Consider the following 11,970-nt stretch of genomic DNA (forward strand, 5'->3'; position numbering starts at 1 on the left):
TGTCTAATACCAGATGGAGAACCTGTTAGTCTGTTCGCCTGCCCATGTGCTGCCCTCCCTCTCCTCTCTAGTCCCAAACCACAACAAGCATTTAAAGAGTCATAAATTGTAAACTGGTTGTAATTTAGAGGCGTCCAAATGCTCCTGGGGCTTGACCTGAGATACCCTTTAACTTTTACATCCCACTGTTTACCGCTGCAGAGCAGGGTAAAACAAATAGTACCAAGAGATCACAAGTCGGATTCTTGCAGCTGTAAGAGTGCACATCGACAGCCTGCAGCTGCTGAAGCGTTCTTGAGCAAGGCATCAATTCCCTGCCAGCCCAACGGACACGTTCATTACTGGATTAAAAAAAAAACATATATTACTATATTAATCCCTGTGGGGAAATTCCTCTCTGCATTTTAACCCATCCTAGCTGTGTAGCTAGGAGCAGTAGACAGCCACCGTGCAGCACCCGGGACCAACTCCAGTTCGTCCTGCCATGCCTCGGTCAGGGGCATAGACAGGAGTATTAACCCTAACATGCATGTCTTTTTGATGGCAGGGGAAACCGGAGCACCTGGAGAAAACCCATCGCAGACACAGGGAGAACACGCAAACTCCACACAGAGGACGACCAGGGATGACCCCCATGGTTGAACAACCCCTGGGGTTCGAACCCAGGACCTTGTTGCTGTGAGGTGACAGCGCTAACTACTGTGCCACCGTGCCACCCAAGTACTATATACTACTACCCTTTTCTACTATCTTCTTAGATGTCTAAACTCCAGCTGCCTATGCTACGAGTAAATAATCTGGATTATTGGTTCTGGAGCCTGTTGCTGGATTGTCACCGATGCCAGTATTGATCAATCCATCTGTGAAATAGGAGTGAAATATTGACCAATAATAGTTACAGTTACAATTCCAGCTCGGATCAATAAAAATGCTTTTTGGTTGGCTTTTACTGGATCAATGGAAGTCACTTCTCTATGCTACTATTACTACTACTACTTTCAGCCGCTCCCGTTAGGGGTCACCACAGCAGGTCGTCCATTTCAATCTCTTCTTGTCCTCTGCATCCTCCTCTGTCAGACCAGCCACCTGCATGGCCTCTCTAACCACATCCATAAACCTCCTCTTTGGCCTTCCTCTTTTCTTCTTCCCTGGCAGCTCCATATTCAGCATCCTTCTTCCAATATACCCAACCTCCCCCCTCCACATATGTCCAAACCATCTCAATCCTGCCTCTCTTGCTTTGTCTCCAAACCGTCCAACCTGAGCTCTCCCTCTAATATAATCATTCCTAACCCAGTCCTTCTTCATCACTCCCAGTGAAAATCTAGCATCTTCAACTCTGCCACCTCCAGCTCCGCCTCCTGTCTTTTCATCTGTGCCACTGTCTCCAAACCATACAACATAGCTGGTCTCACAACCATCTTGTAAACCTTCCCTTTAACTCTTGTTGGTACCTTTCTGTCGCAAATCACTCCTGACACTCTTCTCCACCCACTCCACCCTGCCTGCACTCTCTTCTTCACCTCTCTTCTGCACTCCCCATTACTTTGGACAGTCAACCCCAAGTATCTAAACTCATACACCTTCGTCACCTCTACTCCTTGCATCCCATTCTGCTGTCCTCCCTCTCATTCAAGCAGAGGTATTCCGTCTTGCTCCTACTGACTTTCATTCCTCTTCTCTCCAGTGCATACCTCCACCTCTCCAGGCTCTCCTCAACTTGCACCCTACTCGCGCTACAGATCACGTCGTCCGCAAACATCATAGTCTACGGCCCTGCCTGATCTCGTCCGTCAACCTGTCCACCAACAATTCAAACGAGAAAGGGCTCAGTGCCGATCCTTGGTGTAATCCCACCTCCACCTTGAACCCATCTGTCATTCCAACCACACACCTCACCACTGTCACACTGCCCTCATACATATCCTGCACCATTCCTACATACTTCTCTGCTACTCCCGACTTCCTCATACAATACCACTCCTCCTCTCTCGACACCCTGTCATATGCTTTCTTTAAATCCACAACTCCTTCTGGCCTTCTCTATACTTCTCAATCAACATTTTTAAAGCAAATGTCGCATCTGTGGTGCTCTTTCGTGGCATGAAACCATACTGCTGCTCGCTAATCGTCACCTCTCCTCTTAACCTAGCTTCTGTTACTCTATCTTCATGCTGTGGCTGATCAACTTTATACCTCTGTAGTTGCTACAGTTCTGCACATCGCCCTTATTCTTGAAAATCAGGACCAGTATACTACTTCTCCACTCCTCAGGCATCCTCTCAATTTCCAAGATTGTGTTAAACAATTGAGTTAAAACTCCACTGCCACTTCTCCAAGTCACTTCTCTATGCAATAGAGCGTTATTCGTGGTGACGTGTTTGGTATAAATGCCCAAACAGGAGGAAAATTTGAGTTCTCATTGTGCGAATTGAAAGTCAGGAAAACGTTAACTTCCTTTTGATGCCCTAAAGTCAACATCAGTATCAAAATGCAGAAGGCTATCATTGTGTATTTTCATACTAAGCTCTAATACGGGTCAGACATGTCAGTCAGACTCTAATAATATAATCTGTGGCCATGAGGAACCATAATATCATAACATGACATCATAGGCTATCTGAGTGATTACTCCATGTTGGCCGCACCGGGACGATTGCTCAGTGGCACAACATTCATCCCCCCCCCCCCCCCCCGTCCCTGCTCATTCTTTATCATCTGGGCTCGGCCTGTTAGAGAATAACTGCTCTCAGTTTGGATGCACCTGGTGATCCAAGCTGAAGAGAAACCAAAGTGGTCGTTCCTTTCAAGACTATCTGAGAAGTGTGAGAGAAAGCCTCTCTCTCGCTCGTGCTCTCTCCCCTTTATCTTCTCTCTTTCTCTCTCTCTTCATCCGATCTCTCCCTCCCCCTCTCTCCTTTTTCTTTTCATTCAATCTCTCCCCCCGTCTTGCGCTCTCTCTCCAATCTCTACACCTCCCCCTCTCCTTCATCTTCTCTCTCTTCATCCAATCTTTCCTGCCCCCTCTCGCCTTTATCTTCTCTCTCTGTCTCTCTGTCTTCATCTAATCTCTTCCTCCTCCTCTCCTTTATCTTCTCTTTCTCACTCGCTCTCTCTCTATCCAAGCTCTTCCTTCTCCTCTCCTTTATCTTCTCTCTCTGACCACCTGCTTACCAACACTTGCCTTCTCTCCAACCTAGCATAACTGCTACTGTCTCTCTGGCTCATTCCAGAGTACCAACACTGGGCACAGCGTCAAGGCAGACACCCCCACGCTGAACGGCATATGCCATAAACACCCACCAAACGACCCAACAACACAAACGCAACAACACGAACAATGAACAGCCTTCAAAACAGAGAAATAAGCGGCGGCAATTATCTCCCACTCTCTCTTTTTCATAATTGTTCACGATTACAAATGGACGTTTTCTGCACGAGCGTCATGCAGAGAGCGTGTGAGAAAAGGCAAGGCAAAACATTAACATACCAAGTCAATGTGAATATTGACTGGATTTCAGTGAATGGTTTGAATTACTTACAAAGGACAAGGCTGTGTGTGTGTGTGTGAGGGGGGGGGCATCAACGAATGGCTTCGGCCTGAGCATATTATTTCACGCCTGTAATTCAAAATCCTCTACCCCGGGGGACCCTGCCACCAACCCCCCCCTCCCAAATCCTAGAAATCCTCTGGCTGCGGGTTGAATATCTTCCAATTCCCTCGAAACCATTAGATGTGCTCCAAACCAACACACTGGTGGAGGAGGATGTTATTGAGTGGGTGGGTGTTGCACCATGGTATGGAGCCATTGTTGATGCATCTGGGTTGAGCTCTGGAAGAATGAATGAAAAATGCATTTGCTATGGACACTGCAACAACCGCTTGAGGTCGTTGACGGAGTGGGTGGAGGTGGGGGACTATATAATGAGTTCAGACCCAGCAAGGAACTACGCTGGTGTACATAAAGCTGAATGGGAAACCACACCACACATCAAAACAGTGCATCTGCAGCCTGTCCACATCATCATCCCACCGGCAGGACAAACCGATCTGCTGAATCTGTTGATTTGGACACACTGCTTCATCGATTACGTGCTTCAAAGAAGCTTTAGATTAAGAAAAAATTGTGATTATGCGAATGAAACGCAAACGCAAAGCCACGTCTCGACGCGGCCAAATTACAAGGACCTACAGAAACGTCCCGGTTGGGATTCAGCGGTCACCACCTGCAGTATCGCTCCCCCCGTGTGAAATCACAGGCTTTACTCCAGCGTTATTTATAGAGACGCCGCTCGCCACTTGCGCTGTCGCCAAAATTACACCTCGCTCTTCGGCCGGCCGGCCGGCTGGCTGGCTGCCTGCATGCTTTACTACGACACTGTGAAAAAAATGACACTCAGCTGATCTGAACGCAAACGCACACACACACACACACACACACACACACAAACACACACACACACACAAACCTCTATAGGATCCTGCAGCGCCTATGTAAATCCCCCCACCGTACACAACCAAGACCCCTCTCGGATTTACCTCCGACTCCCCTCCGCTGATCCTTGAACCCATCTTTCCCTTTTCGACAGCGGCGGTCTCCCGTCTGTCGTTGCTTATTGTTCAAATGATTAATGATACGTTACCTCCATTTCCTCCGCCTGCATCGCCTCGGCTGGGTCGGGTCGGCTCACCCTCTCCGCGGTCGCAGCATTCCGGGGTCGAAGCTCTGAACTGCAACTGTCAAACTGGGAACGGAGTCCCGATCCCAGTTGAGAGAAATACTCCCCCCCACCCCACCCCCAATCCTGTCCGTTTGATGTGTAGCAACTCCGCGCCGGGGAGGGCGGTGCTACGGCTGTATGGACAGGCTGCTGATCACGTGCAGGTAGACTAAAATAGCATATAGTTTGTGCAGGGCCACTAAATAAATAAATAAAGGACTACACAGGTTTTTTACGTGATTTAACCAATTTACTGCATGTAGCGTACATTACTCCTGGCCGTTTTCCAAAGCACACCATAACGTTTTACTTTTTTCTTTTTTTATTTGTCCAAACTTCCAGGCAGCCATTGGTTTCCATTCATTTCAATATAAAAATCCACTAGCAGGGACGTGAATACAGGAAAAAAGATTTTAATACATCATGGTGACGTGTTTGGTATAAATGCATTAAAATCTTTTTTTCCTGTATTAAAATCTTATTTTCCTGTCTCCGTGTTGATATTAGTTGAGCACTCACAACAGCTGATTTCTTTTCGTACCCGTTTTCCGGGAACTCTGCCTCTGATTGGCTAGTACTCGTTGCCTCCGTTGATTAGGTTGGTTAAGGTTAGGGTTAGGGTGGGGTTAGGGATAGGGTTAGCCAATCATAGATAGAGTAGGGCGGGTCTTCCCGAATCCAGGTGAACGCTCGCTCAACGAGTACTAGCCAATCAGAGGCAGAGTTCCCAGAAAACGGGTACGAAAAAAATCACGCCTCACAACACCATTGACGGTGATTTCTACAGGAACACGCTTTGGTTGCATGTTGCTAACAGTCCGTGTGGGGCGCGAAAGAGGCGGAACACATTGGCCGAAATGTCATCTAGAGCCAAAACACCAACAAAAAGTATCGATGTTTGTGTATTGTGTGAAGGAACGTACGACTCGTGTCAAAAACCTGTGAAACAATCCGGTCGTAGACGTCGTTTCTCAACTCCAACTCGCATTTTCGCGTCTCAAGTTGCTAATCCGACTGTAAACAATGGCGGGCGCACGGAAGAGGAAGTCTTCGTGAGTAGCCAGCAGTTACACCGGAAGCCGCGAAATATTAGCCGTTGTTCCCAGAGCCTCTAGGGTCTTAGATTAGCACGACAGAGACGGGTAATCCATCACACTGAACATTTAATTTTGGTAAAAGTTGCGTTATCATCGCGCGATAATGCAGCTGAAAGCACATTTTGACTGCGTAAACTGATTTTTAGGAATTCGCTTTTCTGGGGCAAATTCTGCTTTGGGAGCTCCCCCAAAAAAGTCCAACCCTGCCACCAACTGATGTGATGGAGAAAATAAACTTTATTTTTATTTTTTTTGGGGGGGGTGTTAACAGTAATGCTGATAGGTGGCAACCCAGCCACTGAGGATGCACAAACCAGTGCATTCTTAGTGCCAGTCCAAAGCCTGGATAAATGGGGAGGGTTACGTCAGGAAGGGCACCGGCCTAAAATCTTTGCCAAATCAAATATGCGGATCATAAATAAGATTTCCATACCGGATCAGTCGACGCCCGGGTTACCAACGACCGCCACCGGTACTGTTAATCAGCAGGGTGCTGGTGGAAACTATGCTACTGTTGGGCAAAGGAGAAGGAGAGTGGGGCATGTCCAGAGGCAGCGAGAGAGGAGGAAGGGTAGGAGTGTTGAGGTGAGAGTCGGAACTTTGAATGTTGGCACTATGACTGGTAAAGGGAGAGAGCTGGCTGATATGATGGAAAGAAGAAAGGTAGGTATACTGTGTGTGCAAGAGATCAGGTGGAAGGGGAGTAAGTCCAGGAGAATCAGAGGTGGGTTCAAACTCTTCTACTATGGTGCAAATAGGAGGAGAAATGGGGTAGGGGTAATTCTGAAGGAAGAGTATGTCAAGAGTGTGCTGGAGGTGAAGAGAGTGTCAGACAGTGATGAGTATGAAGCTGGAAATCGAAGGTGTATTGATGAATGTTATCAGCGCATATGCCGCACAAGTTGGATGTGAGATGGAAGAGAAAGAATTCTGGAGTGAGTTGAATGACGTGGTGGAGAGGGTACCCAAGGAGGAGAGAGTGGTGATTGGAGCGGACTTCAGTGGGCATGTTGGTGAAAGGAACAGAGGTAATGAGGAGGTGATGGGTAGGTATGGTGTCAAGGAGAGAAATGTGGAAGGGTAGATAGTGGTGGATTTTGCGAAAAGGATAGAAGGGGTGATGTACAAGAGTGGAGGAAAGTGCACATAGGTGGACTTTATCTTATGTAGAAGGTGTGATCTGAAAGGGACTGGAGAGTGCAAGGTGGTGACGGGGAGAACGTAGCTAGGCAGCATCGGATGGTGGTCTGTAGGATGACTTTGGAGACCAAGAAGAGGAAGCGAGTGAAGGCAGGGCTGAAGATCAAATGGTGGAAGTTGAAGAAGGAAGACTGTTGTGTGGCGTTCAAGGAGGCGTTAAGACAGGCACTGGGTGGTAGTAGTGAAGAGTTGCCGGATGGCTGGGCAAGCACTACAGAAATAGTGAGGGAGACAGCTAGGAAGGTACTTGGTGTGTCATCAGGACAGAGGAAAGAAGACAAGAAGACTTGGTGGTGGAATGAGGAAGTACAGCAAAGTATACAGAGGAAAAGGTTGGCAAAGAAGAAGTGGGATAGTCAGAGATGAAGAAAGTAGACCGGAGTACAAGGAGATGCAGCGTAAAGCGAAGAGAGAGGTGGCAAAGGCAAATGAAAAGGCGTATGGGGAGTTGTATAAGAGGGTAGACACTAAGGAAGGAGAAAAGGACTTGTACTGATTGGCTAAACAGAGGGACTGAGCTGGGAAGGATGTGCAGCAGGTTAGGATGATTAAGGATAGAGATGGAAATGTGCTGATAAGTGAGGAGAGTGCGCTGAGAAGGTGGAAGGAGTACTTTGAGGGGCTGGTGGATGAAGAAAATGAGAGAGAGAGAATGTTTGATGATGTGGGGATAGTGGATCAGGAAGTGCAGTGGATTAGCAAGGAGGAAGTGAGGGCAGCTATGATGAGGATGAAGAGTGAGTGGAAAGGCAGCGGAGGCATGGAGATGTTTAGGAGAGACGGCAGTGGAGTATTTAACTGGACTGTTTAACACAATCTTGGAAAGTGAGAGGATGCCTGAGGAGTGCAGAGGAAGCATACTGGTACCGATGTTCAAGAACAAGAGCGATGTGCAGCACTGTAGCAACTACGGAGGTATAAAGTTGATCAGCCACAGCATGACGATATGGGAAAGAGCAATAGAAGCTAGGTTAAGAGGAGAGGTGACAATTAGTGAGCAGCAGTATGGTTTCATGCCACAAAAGAGCACCACATATGCGACATTTGCTTTAAAAATGTTGATTGAGAAGTATAGAGAAGGCCAGAAGGAATTACATTGTGTCTAAGTAGATTTAGAGAAAGCATATGACAGGGTGCCAAGAGATGAGGTGTGGTATTGTATGAGGAAGTTGGGAGTTACAGAGAAGTATGTAGGAGTGGTGCAGGATATGTATGAGGGCAGTGTGACAGTGGTGAGGACTGTGGTTAGAATGACAGATAGGTTCAAGGTGGAGGTGGGATTACATCAAGGATTGGCTCTGAGCCCTTTCTTGTTTGCAATGGTGATGGACAGGTTGACGGATGAGATCAGGAAGGAGTCTCCGTGGACTATGATGTTCGCGGATGACATTGTGATCTGTAGCAAGAGTAGGAAGAGTAGTGATGTTCACTTCGAGTTGGATAGCACTGTGGCCCCTGTCCAGTGCGCACCAAGAAATGTCCTGGTGGCCCTCAAGGCAGCTGTTAAGGCGCAGCTGGACCAATATGAAAAGGATGGACACTTAACCACAGTCACTCAGCCCACAGACTGGATTAGCAATCTGGTCATAGTGAAGAAGCCAGACAAATTGAGGCTTTGCATCGACCCCAAGCCACTTAACTGAGCCCTGAAAAGGTCCCATTACCTCATGCCCACTTTAGATGACGTGCTGTACAAGCTGCCTAAGGCACGTATCTTCACCCTGGTGGGTGCGCGCGACGCATTCTTGCAGTGTCGCCTGGATGAGGAGAGCAGCCTGATGACAACGTTCTGGACGCCGTGGGGTAGAAAGCGATGGCTGAAGCTCCCTTTTGGCGTGTCAGTCGCACCAGAGCTGTACCGGAGGAAACAACATGAGCTGCTGGCCGGTTTGAAACGAATTGAGCCCATAGCCGATGACATCCTCATAGTCGGCTGTGGGGACACGGAGGAGGAGGCTGTTCGCAACCACGACGCAAACCTCATTGCTCTGATGGACAGATGCAGGGAAGTGAAGCTGAGGCTGAGCATAAAAAAGCTACAGTTTCGTGTGAGGGAGGTCCGCTTCCATGGCCACATACTGTCGATGGAGGGCCTCAAAGCTGATCCCGAGAAGGTCAGGGCAGTCCTGGACATGCCAAACCCCACGGATGCAAAAGGCGTTCAACGGTGTGTCGGCTTCGTTAACTATTTATCGAGGTTCATGCCCCGCTTGTCAGAGGTGTGTGAACCGCTGAGAAGGTTGCTGGACAAAGGTGTGCTGTGGCACTGGTTGCCCAAACATGATGCTGCTATGAAAAAAATCAAAACGCTGGTCGAGGCGGTGCCAGTACTACGTTACTATGATGTAAGCAAGCCAGTCACCATACAGAGCGACTCCAGTCAGACCGGTTTGGGCTGCTGCCTGCTTCAGGGGGGACAGCCGGTCGCGTTCGTCTCCCGCGCGCTGAACCAGATGGAGCAAAACTATGCACAGATTGAGAAGGAGTGCCTGAGCATCGTATTCGCTTGTCAACGCTTCCACTACTACCTATATGGGAGGGGTTATGTGACTGCAGAGACCGACCACCGCCCGCTGGTGTCAATCTTCACTAAGCCCTTTCTCAGTGCACCAAAGTGCCTTCAAAGCATGCTCCTCACACTTCAGAACTACTGCCTCACGGTGATGTACAAGCCAGGCCCTGAAATGTACATCAGTGACACGCTCAGCAGAGCCACCACCCCGCCACAGAGAACGGACACTCAGTACAGACGTGAAATGGTCTGCAGCATGCAGCAGGTGCAGTACGACATGGCAGCCATTCAGCAGGCAGACTATCTAAACGTCACCAGCCAACGCCTCGCACAGATTCGAAAACACACAGAGGAGGATGTGTGTCTTCAAACACTCAAGTCGGTCATGCTGGAGGGATGGCCAGAACACAAAGAGGAGAGCCCCATAGCCATCAGAGAATACTGGGCCATCAGAGATGAAATAAGCGCACAGGACGGTGTGCTTTTTAGGAGCCAGCGTGTCATCATTCCGAAAACTATGCGTCCTGAGATGCTGAAACGGATCCACTACAACCACGTGGGGGGTGAGGCTTGTTATAGACAGGGTTACTCTCTACTGGCCAAATATGCAGGGGGAAATCAAAGACTATGTGCAGCAGTGCTCAGTGTGTAACGAGTATGCACACGAGCAACAAAAAGAGACTATGATGTCACACCCGCTCCCCACACGTCCCTGGCAGCTGGTGAGCATGGACTTGTTCAGCTACGCAAGGCAGGACTTCCTGCTCATGGTGGATCACTATTCAGAGTTCTGGGAGATTGATCTACTCCCAGACCTGTCGGCAGAAACGACCATCCGAAGGTGCAAGGCGCAGTTTGCACGGTACGGTATCCCTGACCGGGTCATTTCCGACTGCGGAGGTCAGTTTGATTGTGGAGAGTTTCGGGCGTTTGCGAGGGAGTGGGGCTTCGAACATGTCATGTCCTCCCCGAGACACCCAAAAGCTAACGGCAAAGCAGAGTCTGCAGTGAAGATTGTGAAAGGCCTATGCAGAAAAGCAGACCGGGCCGACGAAGACCCCTGGAAGGCTTTTCTACACTGGAGAAACACGCCCACTGAGGACATGCGCTGCAGCCCAGCACAACGGCTGATGTCACGGAGGCTGAGAACTCTTCTCCCTGTGGCCGACCAGCTACTAGCACCTCAGATCATCACTGGGGTCACAGACAAGCTGAGGGTGAAGCATCAGGCAGCGAAGTTGATATATGACAGAACTGCGAGGGATCTGCCAGAGCTGAACGTCGGCCAGCCTGTCAGGATGAAACCAATCCCAGGTGACAGGACGGGCCGATGGAGGAGAGGAGTATGCCTGCAGCAGGTGGGACCGCGGTCCTATCTCGTCAATGTGGAGGGAACCATGTACCGTCGCAACAGGGTTGATCTCCGACCAGCAGAGGTTGCCCCTCCACAGCCGTCAGCCCACACAGAACGGCCACCGGAGCAGCCTGTGGGCACATGTGCAGCTGAAGGGGGCCATGTGAGCGGGGGCAGCATGGAAGAAGTCGTCAGCAGCCCCGTAATGTCTCCAAGGTCGTCAGCCCCGAGGTCGCCGCCATCTCCCCCACAGGCTGTGACCACACCATGCCGTGAGTTACAGGGCCGGGCCTTCTCCCGTAGCGGGAGGCAGATTAAGCCTCCAGAAAGACTTGACCTCTAGGTCATACACTGTACTGAGATTGACACACACACGCTCACACGCACACACACACACACACACACACACACACACACACTGGACTGTGGACATTAAAAAAAAAAACGAAACAAAAACTGTGATGTTCACTTCTAATATTCTTATTCAGTGGTCTTGTGGATGTTCTGATGCTACCATTTTGTCGTTATTGTTCTGCAGAGGTTTTGGTTGATATTGACTTGCTGTTCCTTCTTGATGCACTTTTTCCATTGCACTATTTAATATTGGGATATGAGCACTAATGTTCTAATGGCTAATACTATCCATTATATTATTTAGTATTGTATTCTACGAAAGGAAGGGAGTTGTTGTAGGGTAATGTTATGCAGCCAACAGCTCCCCCTGGGGGCACTGATTGATGTATACTTGCCTTGTGTAACATGCCTCAGTTCCGTTATGGGCACAGCCGGTGAATACACGTTACTAAGAGACACAGCCCGACTCTTTCTGTTATTCATATGCACCTACACCTGCAACAGCTACGTCCCCCTGGCGAAACTCCTCAGTCAGGTGAAAAGAAGCGGCTGGCGACTCCACATGTATCAGAGGAGGCATGTGGTAGTCTGCAGCCATACCCGGATCGGCAGAGGGGGTGGAGCAGCGACGGGGACGGCTCGGAAGAGTGGGGTAATTGGCCGGCTACAACTGGGGAGAAAAAAGGGCGGAAAAAAATCCAAAAAACTGCTATAAGCAACAGCACTTTAAG

At 49.1% G+C, this 11,970-nt stretch overlaps 1 protein-coding gene across 1 annotated transcript in view; it reads right to left on the reverse strand.

The window, feature by feature from the left end:
• Positions 1-4,775, reverse strand: part of strip2 (striatin interacting protein 2) — a 47,085-nt gene extending 42,310 nt beyond the window's left edge. Inside the window, exon 1 of the mRNA XM_056275882.1 lies at positions 4,645-4,775. Coding sequence (XP_056131857.1) covers positions 4,645-4,665 — 21 coding nt within the window. The 5' untranslated portion in view covers positions 4,666-4,775. The remainder of the gene's footprint in view (positions 1-4,644) is intronic.
• Between the last annotated feature and the right edge of the window lie 7,195 nt (positions 4,776-11,970).

The sequence above is a fragment of the Lampris incognitus genome, chromosome 3, assembly GCF_029633865.1.
Source record: "Lampris incognitus isolate fLamInc1 chromosome 3, fLamInc1.hap2, whole genome shotgun sequence".
NCBI classification, from domain to species: domain Eukaryota; kingdom Metazoa; phylum Chordata; class Actinopteri; order Lampriformes; family Lampridae; genus Lampris; species Lampris incognitus.